At 37.5% G+C, this 16,177-nt stretch overlaps 1 protein-coding gene across 1 annotated transcript in view; it reads left to right on the top strand.

Annotated features, from left to right (window-relative positions):
• LOC122791275 overlaps nt 1–16,177 on the top strand; it is an 802,728-nt gene that overhangs the window by 411,595 nt on the left and 374,956 nt on the right. Inside the window, exon 6 of the mRNA XM_044058947.1 lies at nt 6,935–7,252. Within this exon, the coding sequence (XP_043914882.1) occupies nt 6,935–7,252 (318 nt within the window). The remainder of the gene's footprint in view (nt 1–6,934; nt 7,253–16,177) is intronic.

The raw sequence follows: 16,177 nt of genomic DNA, 5'->3' as shown, positions 1-16,177 counted from the left end.
TGCATATATTTTTAACCAATTAATTGATGTAATTTACGTTTGTTTTTGTATGTATTTTTGTATTATGTGCATATATTTTTAACCAATTAATTGATGTAATTTACGTTTGTTTTTGTATGTATTTTTGTATTATGTGCATATATTTTTAACCAATTGATGTAATTTACGTTTGTTTTTGTATGTATTTTTTGTATTACGTACATATATTTTTAACCAATTTTAATAATAATGTTAATGTTTCTAGATTTCCTTTCTTCCTTTTTTCCAATTTAGAAGGGGATTTTTAAGTTTTGTTAGAGTAATATTCATTGATGTTTGTTTGGATTAGTTGCTTTAAAAATCTGGCGGGATTTGATAGGTTGAGTAATTAATGCTATTTGATTTGTGTATACAAGGTCATGGCTTCAATATGGATGTTATATCTGAAGAAGTTCATTTTGTTGGACGAAAACGCTAATAAAGTCTCTTTTGGATTTAAGTCTTTTCTTCTTCTTGGACTACATTTTACAGTTTACTGATTGTCCCGTTTTCTATAGCTGCACCACAGTATTTTTCTTCACTAACATGGTCTTATTTGTTTGTTAGTTAAGATAATTTTGCAGTGCCTTTTGAAGCAAGGTTTATGTAATGCACCATAGGTAAAATACTGTGTGTATGTGTGTGATTGAATTAATACTGTTTCCAAATACTGTGCCATATAAAATGGAAATAATGCAAACTGCATATGTTATTCTTTGTGCAGTAGAATCCGTGCAAATGAGGAGTAGAAAACGCCTTTCACAAGACTCATCCTGAAACACTTTGCACTCGGTGCACTGATTTTAGATGCAGATGCAACATATGGCAACATGGTCTTGATTATTTTTCAGTCAGGACCGTGTTGGTAAGTCTTGCTGTGAACAGCTGAAGTAATATGGCATCAGTTAGGTGAATTATGACTGGCTGAATTAATACAACTTCCAGACAGACAACACTTTGCATGATAAAATTGTGACAGCCTACAGATGCTGTTCGGTACATTGCAGAGTTCGTGCAGACAGTGGATGAGAAGTTGATTTTACTGTGGAGTTGAAACATTTTGTGCTGCAGTTTGTACTCATGGGAAAGCAGCTTATATAAAATTATCACAGAAAAAGCAACATATGGTATTGCACTATTGATTGGAAAGTTGTATGTGCATAGAATTGTCACAGCTTTCAAAATATTCCATTGTCAATGATCAAAACGTAATTATTTAAAAAACACTTATTCACATCTGGTCAAAAATGCATTTCCCCTGCAACTTACCCACAAAGACTTATATAATCATTGTTGCAGAAGACATGCCCCCCCAACACCCCCCAAACTTATACATACCTTACGTATAGTTTCACAATAGTGGGAAAGGGAGACACTACCCATTAAAGTGCAAAGTTGTCTTGCACGAATGGCAATTCAGCTTTTCTCTAGGAATCTAAACTTCGGTCTGAGATAAAAGGTTATTTTTGGCCAGTTGGGTTTAATCAGGTAGAACCCAGTCAGCTGTAGGAAACCCCTACAGTTGCTGTCCTGTGCATGGAAGAATTAGTATAGATGGGTGATGGGAAACTGATTTTACCAAGTGGAGGTTAAACATTTTGCATTACACTTGATCACAGGGAAGAGTCATACAGCATTTCAATGCAGTTGTGGGAAAGCTACACATGGCATTGTACTGCTGAATACAAAAATATGGGATTGTTGGTGACAAAGAAAATGGTTGAGATATCAGTTTCATGCTGTCACAATGCCTTCTCTTTAACATTAATGGAGAAATGCCATTATCTGTGGCACATTATTTTGTTCATCTGTGTACCAGACTGCTTTGATGTTTGTTGCTCTGTATGCTGGTTTGCTTTGTTGTGGTCAGCTCTGTAGAAGCATCTTTGTCACTGAAGCATTATGTTGTGCTCCACTTATGAGTACATGCCAGCAAAAAAATGAGCTATATGTAAAATTAATACAATTGTGCTCAGCAATGCCAGTAAAAAGTATGCAGAAAGACGAGTAAAAGATTTAACGTCAGCAAAATTCATCTGACAAGTTGCCAGAAAAAATTAGGTTAAAATGCATGCTGTTCGTTGAATTTAAATGCATTTTCCTAAACAGAAACTCATCCTGAAAGAGGTCTTAGGTTCACTCTGCCAAAGTTGAGAAGTCACTTAGTTCAGCAGACTCAGAGCTAGACATGAGAAAGAATGCTGTAATGGAAGTTTCATGTCTGTCTCTGGGAACTCTAGAACCCCCTGTAGGTGAATAACTTGGTTCATCGCAGTTAACAGATCATGTTCTCTCATGCATTTATACCCTAATAACTGGTACTGACAGAGGGATGTTATAAACATATTTAACTAGCTCAGGGTGTGACTCTCTTATTGCATCCCAACTGTCATCGGAAGCACTTCTCAGACCATACCAATATCATAGTCACAGTAACCAAGCAACACTCTAAAAAATAAATAAAAAAAATGAAACTGTGTATGCTGCACACATTTGAAAAAAGTATTCAAACCACATAAAAAAATTCCTCCCAAATAGCTCAAACCCACTAAAATGAAATTTAAACTAATTTAAAATTGAAATAGTAATAATTAAAAATAAAACACAGGCTGAATATGTAAATTCAGAAGTCAGTATTACTGGCGAATTGGACCAGAATCTGAAAAAAGCAATAAACTTCCCCACCAATGTAACGTCATTATACTATCATGTTTAGCTCAAAATTACCAAAGATATTTACTAAAAATGAAAACTTTGCTAAAAAATACAGCAGAAAAAAAAACTGCCAGTGAAACAGCCCACTGCTAAAAATCTGTTTAAATTATGTAAACCATATTGAATAAAGTACTCATATAAGATCGTTACCACAGTGCACTGAACTAAATAAATAAATGACAATAAATAGTAATACAGACGAAGAGTAAGGTTTTGTCAGTCCCAAGTTTTGCATTTCGCTGGACCTGAACTCAGGTACTCGTGATTAAAGAGACTTGGTCAGTAATTATGCTCTGGTGGCATGGAGAGGTAACGTCCTGATGACAGTTCAACTGACATGGGCTCAGTTAGTGGCGCTAGTGACTGAAGGAGTGGCATTGAAGGATGGGCGTGCCCATCTCAAGAGAGGGCAGTTCCATGCGCATTTTATGTGATGATCCCTGGTGGAGGCTGAGGATGTCACGATAAGGGGGCTTGGCCCAAAAAGGGTAAAGGGTGATGGACATGGCTGAGCTGCTGCAGAGGCGGGGTGATATGTCGCACTTCATTGCATACCTGCCTGCTGTACACAACCATGTAGTCGCATGAGGGGGTAATGAGGTAGACTATTAAAAAGTAAATACCCATTAGCTGAGTGGCGATGGCTGGACCTCCAAGACACCCGCATGATTTGCACAAGCCCCAGCTAGTAGACCAGATGATTGACATGGGCACTGGGTAAGAAGGCTGTAAGATGGCGCAGAGGAGCAAAAATTGCTTTAAAAAAAAAAAGAGAGAGAAGTAATCAATAAAATGTCAACTTGAAATGAAGACAATAATCCATCATTCATTCAAAATGTCACAGATGATTTATGGGTTGCAGCCAATGCATCAACTTGAAATGAAGACAATAATCCATCATTCATTCAAAATGTCACAGATGATTTATGGGTTGCAGCCAATGCATCAACTTGAAATGAAGACAATAATCCATCATTCATTCAAAATGTCACAGATGATTTATGGGTTGCAGCCAATGCATCAACTTGAAATTAAGACAATAATCCATCATTCATTCAAAATGTCACAGATGATTTATGGGTTGCAGCCAATGCATTTTTCCTGTATTGATCCAGTTATGATGTTAATTATTCCACTAAGAAGGGCTGGTCAGTAATTGCCTCATGTTGTTGACTGTATTTTAACCACTAGTTCAGTTTCAGGACAAGCCTGAATTTAGATTTAGCAGTTGCCATGATTAATACTGTTACAATGACACCTCAGTCTTTTGCAAACGTTTGGTCTGGTTTGTAAGCTGATGTGTAGGTCACAGATTATTTTACATCTTATACTTGTATGCTCATTTGTAATCCAATTACTATGGCTGTGTAAATTACCATATTCTTGTAATTTCTTAGAAATATTTATCACAGATTGAGTGTAGTAACTGCAATAATGTAAACTTCTGTGTCATCGACTAAGTGGTTTTCATGATTTTGTCTTCTGTCATTTGTGCATTACTGAGTGCAGCATAGGGTCTTGCCTGGACCCCCAGATCTGTCTCTAGCTCTTATGATTTATTATTTGCCATGCTTAAGTGGTCAGCATCCACAAGGTTATGTGGTACGTCTTGGCTCTTTTGAGTTCTTCTGTGTCTTTTCTATCCAAATGCATATATTCTGAATATAACTGCATATATTCTATACTGCTGACATAGGCATCTTTTTATGTTTCTGCTTAGTTTCAGTACTTGCAAGGACCATCTGCTTTAACTCTTTATTGTTCTGTCTGACAGATTTTGCTTGCTGCAACAACAGCAAGTGAGTTGCACTCATTACTGTTTATTTTTATCTTTGTTAAATGGGTAGATGGGCTAGTCCAAGGAACTTTTTCCAACCCAGGCAATAAGACAAATACATGTATACATTCCACATCCGTACAATTCATGCAGTATATACATATATGATATATTTACTAGTGTGTGTGTGTGTGCGTGTGCGCACATGCGTGAAACATACATCAGTGCGATAACATGAGGTATACAATACAGATGCATATTTTTAATAATAAAGTAAAAATGCAAATTGTAAGTTCTACTGTACAGTGAGATTAAATAAAGTGTTAGGTCACTAAGGTGTTTGCCTTACAAACACAAGGTGCGGGGTTTGAGTCTCACAAGGGATAATTGGCTAGGCTTAAAATGGCTCGCAAGGGCAGTTAGCTTAGTACTAATCTGTGAACCTATGAACCTATAATTCTACGTAAGTACACTAGTATTTACCTGTAACAGCTACTTCTACATAACAGTACTATTTCTACATGAGTACATTAGTACTTCTACATAACTTTTAATGTACGTTAACAGTAATGCTTCTAATTATGTTTACTGCTGTTTCTACGTAACAGTACTACTGTTTGTGTACAATACTTTACATAAAAGTACTTCTACATAACAGTACTACTGTTTGCCTACACTGATATTTTACAGAACTGTACTTCTCTGCAGTAGTCCAACTGTTTGTGTACACTGATACTTTACATAAAAGTACTTCTACGTAACAGTACTGTTTGTGTACACTGATACTTTACATAAAAGTACTTCTACATAACAGTACTACTGTTTGTGTACACTGATACTTTACATAAAAGTACTTCTACATAACAGTACTACTGTTTGTGTACACTGATACTTTACATAAAAGTACTTCTACATAACAGTACTACTGTTTGTGTACACTGATACTTTACATAAAAGTACTTACACATAACAGTACTACTGTTCGTGTACACTGATACTTTACATAAAAGTACTTCTACATAACAGTACTACTGTTCGTGTACACTGATACTTTACATAAAAGTACGTCTACATAACAGTACTACTGTTCGTGTACACTGATACTTTACATAAAAGTACGTCTACATAACAGTACTACTGTTTGTGTACACTGATACTTTACATAAAAGTACTTACACATAACAGTACTCCTGTTCATGTACACTGATACTTTACATAAAAGTACTTACACATAACAGTACTCCTGTTCGTGTACACTGATACTTTACATAAAAGTACTTGTCCGTAACAGTACTGGTCTTTGTGTGCACTCATATTTTGCATTTCCTACTACTACTACTACTACAAATCTAATATACAGTAAACCGGCACCCATGGGGATTGGTAGAGGCCAGATAACTAGTTTCTGGTTGCTTGAGTTACTATTAAAAATAGACCTGACTAGTACTGTATCCTATACTATTTGTTTGGTTTGACTTGTTCTTAGGTTGAGGAGAGAGGGAATGTATTCCTGTCTTCCTTTTTAAAACTCTAAAAATGTAAGATATGTTTCTGCAGGGGGGAAAACAGAAAGTGGAACACATGAAAATTGTACTGTATTTCTTTGATTTTTTTTTCTGGTTGCTTGAGAGTTTTGGTTGCTTGAGTTCCGGTTAACTGAGAGTTTACTGTAGTAACAGTAGGGTGTTATCATATTTTGTACCTGGTTACAACTATTTTGTTTCTGCTGGTGATAAAAAAACAAGGCTGTTTTAGGATTCCATGGTTATGATGGATTGTTTAGCGTTTACTGTAGTTACTCTTTATCTGTAAAGCTTGTGTAGCTGTAGTCTTGATTTACATGCTCTGAAAGCTTTGTGCTAAATCCATTTGCCATCTAAAAACATCTCCCTGGACATGTTACATTGTCCTTAGATTTCAAAAATGCTGTTGCACATATTCTGCTGTCTTGAAATCAACTCCGCTTGATAGTTGTAAGGCAAGATGACTTGCTTTACTGTCATGGTTCATTCTGTATCAAACATACACAAAACATTGCTTACTTTAACCTTATTATTGGTAATTGACAGGAGTTAGAGCTAGGATGTCAAGAGTGTCACTCTGTGCCTGTACTTTTAACTGGTTAGTAAAAGTGTGCTTCTTTTTAATTTAAACAGCTACGAGGTAAAGAAGCTGTTGACAATGACCACCTTTTCTAGTTAGTACAAAGGGCTGATGTTGGGCAGTACCCTAAGTAATGTGTATTAAGTGTAACTTGGATGGATGCAGGCATGGGTGAATGAAATACATAAAAATGAGCAAAGTAAAATGTTACTTATTTGTTTTTTTGCTGGGATTGTGTGATTGAACAAGTACTCTGTGCCATCTGGAGCATACAAATGGAAATATTAATATTTTGCTTCTGCGTTTTATTTTTCCCTTTAGGAAATTCAGTCATTATAATCAAGACTGAAGGAGAGTCAGTTCGCCTATCTGTTGGAAAAATAATAGGGATGTTGTCTGAAATTGACTGGAGGTATGGAAGCACAGCTCCAAATGAGAAAATTGCAGGAGGTCGTCATGGAGGCATTGCAGTCTATTATCAAAACAAAAACAGAACCAAGAAAAGATGGAGCCTGAACATTACAGACGGCTCTTTTCAAATCGATGACTTAAAGATGGAAGATAGTGGTGTTTATGATTCTATTATTATGACAAGCTCAGCTATACCTTTACATAAAATGTTTCATCTTGTTGTACAAGGTAAGAACCTTTTTATGTTTTGTCTTTTAAAATTATGAGTATCAAATCACAGTCTGAATTTCAGCAATATTGTTCCCGAGCAACTTCCTTTTTGCACTGTGATACCTAATTCAGTTGAATCAGTAAGTTATTTTAAAGCTACTATGAAAAAAAATGTTCTCTTTCAACAGTAAGTCTTGAAAAGTATCTTAAAAGTTCCCTGTGACAAGAGGCTTGCTTGTATGTGTGTATTATTCCAGGAATAATCCCTTTGTGCATTTCTCACTAGCCTGCTACAGAATTATCGCCTAACCCAAAAACCAAAGATCACTCTATTTTAGCCCTCCTTGTCTGGCTGTTCAAATCTGTACCTCATGAAATCATTTAATAATTCTTGTTTTCTCTTATTTGATCTGTAAGCATCAGTGTATTTATTGTACTCACTTGTTATTGGTTTATAATTGTATATGTAGTAACCAGTAGATTATCTTGTGTATCAACACCAATGTTTTTGTTTTGTAAATCTAACTATGACCTTGGAGCTTTTCTCCCCGGGCCTCCACTGAAAATGGACATGTATCCAGTTGGACTAGCCCGGTCAACAAATGTAAAATAAAATAAATAAAATAATAATTATATTCTTATTACCATTCAGCAGTGTGAACAAAGGCGTTAGGGTTGGGGTGTCATATCAACAGTGGCCATCATCTAAGTACAAAATGAGAAGCGGTTTGATGCCAGTGCGGATGTGTACAGGTCAAAAATAATGAAGGAACAAAGGCCCCAAAATAGGGTCAATTTTTAAAGATTGGTCTTATAAACTTAGATAAGGTTTTGCATTATTATGCATTTTCTGTAGGATTTGAAACTCAAATATCTTTTATTGTTTAGTGACATCAATCCTCAATGATTTGCCAGAAAACCCAAATTTTTATGAGGGGAAACACTAAAAATATGAGACAAAAATCTGGACATTGTGCAAAAATCTGGACAGTTGAGAGGTGTTGGAACATATATTGCCTTCATTGTAGTTTCAAGCATTGTGCATCCTCTAATGCAAGTTGGATTTGTAATTATTGGAACTTTTCTCCCTGCACTTTCACTGAAAATGGGGTGTCGAGGTTATTTACAACTCTGACAATACAGATAAATTGCATAGGAATAAATAAATGGCATGCATCCATAAATACATAAATAAAATTCCTCAGGACTCTTTTAGCAGAGTCAACAGTAGAATGTTGTTGTTGCCAGGAAGTACTTCAACGATAACACCTCAAAACACAAAACACTTTCATCAACATATATATCTGTCTATCTATATATATATATATATATATATATATATATATATATATATATATATATATATATCTATATATATATATGACTCCACTCAACATATCACTAATTTGATGATCATTTTGGCCACATATTATTGATGAAATTAAGATGTTTCCCACTTTTCATTATTTTATTATATTATATTTTATTAGAAGACCGAAGATGCATTCCTTTGAATGCATCTTGGTCGACCATAGAAGGCTGAAAACGCAAAATATTGAAGCGGCTGTTAAGCGAATTCTTTCCCTGGGAAAGAATTTGCTTGGCCGCTTCGGTACTTGGCCGTTTCCGGCACTGTAGTGTGGTCTCAGAGTTGGTATATTTAAGTAGGGGGGTGTGGGGAGCTAATGTAATGTTTGAAATTGTTTTTTATTTTTTTTTTGTTGGAACAGCGATTTTTTTTCCCGTGGAAAAAAATCGCTGTTCTGCCACTTCGACATTGTAAGCTTTCGCTTACATAGGGTCGATTAATCACTGTTCGCTTTTTTAAGCGTCCGGTGATCTAATATAGACCCCATTATCATGCTGTCTTCTGCAGAAACAATTACAGGCAATTTCATTTTTTCTTCCAAAATATTTTGAGTTAGCTTTAAAACTTTTCTTTAAATAAGTTGCTGCTTTGCACCTCAGAAGCTCATCTCCATCTCTTTTCCCATTGTCACTATGTTGTCACCGCAGAACTAATAGTATTTCTGATTAAACAGCATTATTTTTTTATCTGTCGCACTGTCCTCATCATGATATTTCTGTGATTTTTGCCAAGCTTTTATCTCAGAAATGTTAGAAGGAGTACAATTCTTAAGAAATTTGATAAGGAGCAGTTTGGTAGAGTTTAGTTACCACTTTAGGGATGCACAAGGTAGATGGGATGCCATGTTAGTGTGACTTACTTACAAAAGTTGTCTTTATTATTTACAAAATTATTGGAAAAGTTTAACACAAAGAAACATCTAGCTTTCTTTATGACATAAATAAATTTATTACTGAGTACTTGGTATCAGCAATGGTGCAGCGGTAGCATTGTTGCCTCACAGCAAGAAGTTCACCCGTTTGATTCTCGGCTGGAGCACCTTCTGTGTGGAATCTGCATGTCCTCCCCGCGGTCGAGTGGCATTCGAAAGACATGCGTAGAATGGGCATGCCTTTGTTGAAGGTTGGGTGTCGAGCTGGCACCTCGGCACCTGTAAAAAATCTACTGCCAATCATTAGCGGACCAGGGTTCCGCTGTGGCGACTCCTAACCGGGAATAGCCAGAAGAAGAAGAACAACTGAATACTTTATCTATATTTTATTTTAAGGTTAGCTGTCCCATAAACCTACTAAACTCATTCCTTTTAAGTTAGTCTTTTACTGATTTATGAGTTAAACCATCAGGAATAAATGTTTGATTTGCAAGATATTTCATTAAATAAGTATATTTCCGAATTGCCTTGTGTTAAATATAATGAAAGACTTTGAGGGCCACTGGCAAGCGCATAATATGGATATTCCAAAAATAAGCTGCCAACCCTTAAGGTTTAACTTTACTTTAAAAATGGCAGTATACCTTTAAAGTACATTAAAACTAGTTTTGTAGCTATTGCTGTAACATTTGCAACAGGAACAGTTTTCATGCAAGAAGGTTTAGAACAATGTTGGTTTTAAATCTGAATTTTCCAATTGCATGGTGCTGTTGGATTCACCATCAGAGGACACTGAAGCAGCAGCGTGGTGGAAGCATTATGGAAGTGTCAGTCTGTCTGCTGGTAATTAAATCTTCTACTTCCTGTCATGAGGTGCAATGCCAGTATGTAGATAATACATCTTGGGTAGCACCAGAATGACCTTACGGAACAAAGAAAGATAGTCGTGTTCCATTCAGATAGCATCCCAGAATCGTACATCACAAACATTAGAAAAAAAAGGGGGGCACTTTAAGAAAATGAGCATGAAGAAATATCCTGAAGACAACAGGGCTGTCCAAAAAGGAGAGGGTGGCGTGACTGTTATGTTTATTTAAAAATAACTAAAAAGACCTGCCAGTAATTGAAAGGGCATGTCACTTAACGTATAAAAGTAAAAGTAGTTGTGCACCAAGGCAGTTCATTTTGGGAGGGTGGCCTAATGGTTAAGGTGTTTGCCTTACAAACACAAGATACAGGGTTTGAATCTCACAGGGGATAACTGGCTAGGCTTAAAATGGCTCGCAAGAGTAGTTAGCCTAGTACTAACCTATGAACCTATGAACCTATGTATAGAAAGTTTGATCTTGATAAAAAAAATGCTAGGAAATTTTGCTACAACACTGATCACAGCATGGATTGCCACCTTTGCAGACTTCCATTCCGTGACAAATAAGCCACGTCCCTTTAAGCCACACCGAGAGTGCCAGTTTTCAGATGCCAATATACAGTGACTGCACGGGCAGCCTTAGATGATATGGATCCAAGGCAAATTGTTCCATGGCAATTGCCATCCCCGCTGTCTACTGTCAGCCTGGCATGCAGTCCATTTATCTCATGTTTTCCCTTCTCATATTACCCAGAGTAGTTTTGTTTTATTGTACTTTGTCTTACTCATCAGCTTTTTCCTACATCCTTGCAACAGATCCTAAATGACCAAGACTGTAGTGTAGTGTAATAACTACCTAGAAAAGAAATTAATTATGCTGGGGATCTAGGGGGTCACTAAGCCCCAGAAGCTATGGGATTCTAAATGCTCTGAGCTGCATTTTATAGTCTTCCCCCCACAACCTATGGTCTAATCATGGCATGAACAAACAAAAAAAAAATGATTAAGGGTAGAAACTGATTGTTTTTTTTCTTTCAAGAAAGAAATGGATTATGTCTGAGGTTCAAGGGTGATGATCCAGTGGTTACCAGAAAACTGAGTAGTAGTTATCCATAATCTTGAGAATAAAATGTTTGTGAGGACACACAAATCAGAAAACTAAGTAGTAGTTATCCATAATCTTGAGAATAAAATGTTTGTGAGGACACACAAATCACATCCAGAATGACTTACCTTCTTCACAGCCGCCCCCCCAAAAAAAAGATAAGTGTTTTTCACAATACCTATATCCAAAGTCAAGTCAAAGAAAACTATATTGTCATTCAGAACTACACACCAGTGTAGCTGAACGAAATTACAATGTTTCATTCTCAATGCAGCTGCACATATAGATAGAGAAAAAGTAATAAAATATCACAGTAGAAATTTAAAAAGTAGCAATTTGTAAGTAAATTAGGACAGCAGTGACCCACACCCATCCCAGAACAGGAGACAAGGGAGACAAGGAACAATATGAAGGTAATATTGTCAAAGTACAATTGAAACAATAGCAGCATGTCTATGATTATACTGAATCATTGCTCAGTTTGTATATTGCACTTTACAGTCCTTCAGTGTGCAGGTGAACCACCTTAGTATTGCACTTGGTTATTGCAAACCCACAAAATAAGCCCCTTGATAGGCTAGTTATGTAACAGACATCATGGTTCGTTTTTCCAAAGAGTTCAACAATCTAACACAGAGTGGAAAGAAACTGTTTTTTAGTCTGGTGGTCTTACAATGTAGGCTTCTGTATCTCCTGCCAGAGGATAGGCATTTGGCAGGATGTGTTGGATCGCTGGAAATCTTTTTGGCCCTGTCTATGCACCGGCATTTGTGTAGATCTTCCAGAGGGGTAAGGGAGGTGCCAATGATTCTTTCTGGTGACCTTACAACTCTCTTGAAAGCCTTCCGATCCTGATTGTTACAGCTCCCATACCAGATTGCTATACTGTTGGTCAGGACACTTTCAGTGTTGCCCCTATAAAAGGTCTGAAGTATGGAACTTGGTAATTTTGCCTTCCTAAGTTTCCTTAGAAAGTGCAAGCATTAATGAGCTTTTTTGACTGTGATGGATACATGGACTGACCAGGATAAGTTCTCCATGAGATGAAGACTCAAGAATTCTGTACTCTTGACCCTTTCCACTGTCATCCTTTTCATCACTAGAGGTTTGTGTGGTATTTGAGATCTTCTGAAATCAACAGTCAACTCCTTTGTCTTGCTGACATTCAGTGTTAGATTGTTGCTGTCACATCAGACCAGTAGTTGATCAGTCTCGTTCCTGTAGGCCTCCTCCTCTCCGTCTTTGACCAGGCCTATAACAGAGGTGTCATTGGCGAATTTGATGATCATGTTCATCTCATGTGTGGCCATGCAGTCATGTGTCAGCAGAGTGAAAAGGAGAGGGCTTAAGACACACCCCTGCGGTACTCCTGTGTTCAGGATGATACTTCCAGAGCTGTTGTCTCCCACACGAACCTTTTGAGGCCTTTCAGTAAGGAAGCACAGAATCCAATTGCATAAATGAGAGTCTATGCCCAGTTGAAGTAGCTTCAATATCAGATTCTGAGGGATGACGGTGTTAAAGGCAGAACTGAAACTGATGAATAGCAGTCTTGCATAGCAGTTTTTGCTTTCTAAGTGGGGCACTGTTTCATGGAAAGCTAGTGAGATGGCATCCCCTGTACTGCGGTTTGTCCTGTATCAAATTAAGTCATTATAATTATATTTATATAATTATTAATATAATATATATATATAATACATTGCTATATATAATATATATAATATATAAATATATATTTTATATAATTTTGTGTATATATATATATATATATATATATGTATATATATATATATATATATATATATATATATATATATATATATATATATATATAGAGAGAGAGAGAGGCGGCCACGGTGGTGAAGCGGTTAGTGTTGCCACCTCACAGCAAGAGGTTCTCCGGTTCAATCCTTGGCTGGGGTGCCTTCTATGCAGAGTCTGCATGTCCTCCCTGTGGTCGTGTGGGTTTCCTCTGGGTGCTCTGGTTTCCTCCCACATCCCAAAGACATGTTGTAAGTGGATTGGACACTCTAAATTGGCCATAGGCATGAGTGTGTGTGCCCCTTCTGTGGAAGGTTGAGTGCTGGGCTGGCAATTCGACACCGTAAAAAACTCCACTGCCAATCATGAGCAGACAGGTGATCCGCTGTGGTGACCCCTAACCGGAAAAAGAAGAGGAAGATATATATAATATATTAATCATTATAATTATATCATGTTAAATTGAGATGGAAGTGAAAGAACAAATGAACATAGTCATATTTCAAGTTGCTAGCATCATACATCCGTGCGGCAAACCTCCTTAGTCCTCACCCCAAAAGACAGGTCTGTGTACCCCTCTGAAGTCAAAGTAGGATGAAAGTAAAGGAACAAATAGAGCACATCATATTTCAACCTGTTACTGTCAGATACCTACCTTTATACACACCTGATTCATTTGTGAAGAAAGTGAAAAAATAACACCTGTAGTAATTCAATCCAGCTTGTTATTCCTACACAGTACACTGGCCTTAGGCAAGCTATAGTGACCTTCTGTGCACAACTCTGAAGTTCGTGAGGAAATGAAAGAAATAATGACCACATTATCCACAGCCCCAATGCAAACTATAGCAATTTATGTGCCCATTTCTGAGTGGAGTCATTGTTAGACTAGGTGGGGCCCATAGCTGAGGACCCTACAAAGCCACTTGTGTAGCTAGGAATGATGGCCCCCAGAAGTGTCTAGGGTTCTAGGATGCATTTTATATCTAATGTTTTATCTACTCACCAATATTATGTTTGTGTAGCTAGGAATGATGGCCCCCAGAAGTGTCTAGGGTTCTAGGATGCATTTTATATCTAATGTTTTATCTACTCACCAATATTATGTTTGCATACACACACACACACACACACACACACACACACACACACACACACACACATAGCGCTGCCCATGAAAAGCCAACTCTATTATAAACACACACACACACACACACACACCTTACTTTCTATGCAGATTGAAAGGTCATCAATTCATCTGTGGAGTGTCTTTGAGGTGTTGGATAAACCAAGAGCACCTGAATAAAACCAACAGAGAGACAGGTAAGTCATGCAGACTCCACACAGATGGAGCCATAACCAAGAACTCGGAGAGGGAGGTAAGCACTGTGAGATGGCAACAATACTCACTGTGCCACTGTATCAGTGATGTGTTCCTTTGCCACAAATTTTACCCAGACCACCAAAAATAGCCAGTTATTGTGTGCAGTAATGATATTTGACAGTGATGCAAAGTGGGAGAAATCATGGCCAACCTGATGCTGTTGTATACAATTGTATACACTTCACCGCCCCACGCACATATACACACACACATACAAGGATAAGCCACAGCACTGATTGTTTTATACTACATATGAATCCGTCTGTCTAAAACCCTTTTCACATTTGTTTTGCACACAGGGTTGGGGTATCACACAGGGTTGGGGTATCACACCAACAGTGATAATCAGCAAGAGCCAGTGGTCACACCACCTGGTGGCTAGCCCTACAGCAAGATGTTCTTGCGTACCACACACACACATGCATACACACCTTTGGCCAGTTTAGTGTGATCAGTCCACCTACTGCATGTCTTTGGAATGGGGAAGAAACCGGAGCACTCAGAGAAAACCCCAGATGAACACTGAAGGCCTATGGGGACTTTAGACATAAGGCACCCCAGATGAGAACTGAACGTGAAAGCAGATAGGAAATCCAAGTGAAACAGTAAGTATTTTAAGAACCATATTTTAGAAATGGATTGGCTCTGAATGATTCAAAATACCTTTCCTGTGTTCACTATAACTGTATTTCCTGACAGAGACCCCAATTTCCAGTGTTCCTGATAGATACCCTGATTTACTGACAGTCAGGAAAATGTCCTGACAGGTGGCAACCCTACAAGGATATATGGTGTATGGAACACTTGATTATGGGATCATCTTATTTAAGAACAAAAGGATCTTGCCCTGTGCCTGAAATGTTGCAGAAATTTTCTGAACAACCATGGGTATTCTTCATAAGAATATTGTTGTAGTATTCCTTACAAATAGGATTTATCTACTGGAGTACTCATACGTCCAGCCAATCTAGAAAGCTCAACCTCTTAGCCCAAGCAGACAAGGTAGTAAAAGGGGGATGTTTGCATACGCCAAATACTCGTAACTTTCTTGCGTCTAGTCAGTGCATGCAGAATTTTCTCACTGTCTCATCTAGTCAACTGTTTTGGTCAGCTTCAGCCAAGAGTCCCAGGCATATAACTACCCCTTTAGGGCCCTATCTGTTTTTAAATATTTTTCTGTGAGAAAAGTACTTTATGACAAACAAGAACAAAGGAAAGTCTGACTTTAAGTGTCAAATTCCTTACAAGGACTCCCACATGAGTTTACTATTTTTGTCTTGAGGAAGAAGACAATATGCAACTTTATTCTGCTTGTCAGGTGTTTATCACTGAAGCAATCCAGAGTAGATGTGACATTCTTAAAACTTACCTTGAGCACAGACTACTTTAGCTTCAATCCTAGGACTAATTGTCTGGATGCTCCCTATAAACATACAAAAAAAAATGCATGCATCCCCCCCAAACACACACACACACACACACACACACACACACACACACACACACACACGCACACACGCACGCACGCACACGCACTGCTCTTTCCAGTCAGAGGTCCAGTAAAATGACTGATTTAATTTTG

Source organism: Protopterus annectens, chromosome 17.part0, assembly GCF_019279795.1.
Source record: "Protopterus annectens isolate FY-2018-M chromosome 17.part0, PAN1.0, whole genome shotgun sequence".
Lineage (NCBI taxonomy): Eukaryota > Metazoa > Chordata > Ceratodontiformes > Protopteridae > Protopterus > Protopterus annectens.
Note: the sequence above shows the minus strand (reverse complement) of the source record. Positions and strands in the feature narration are given on the sequence as shown.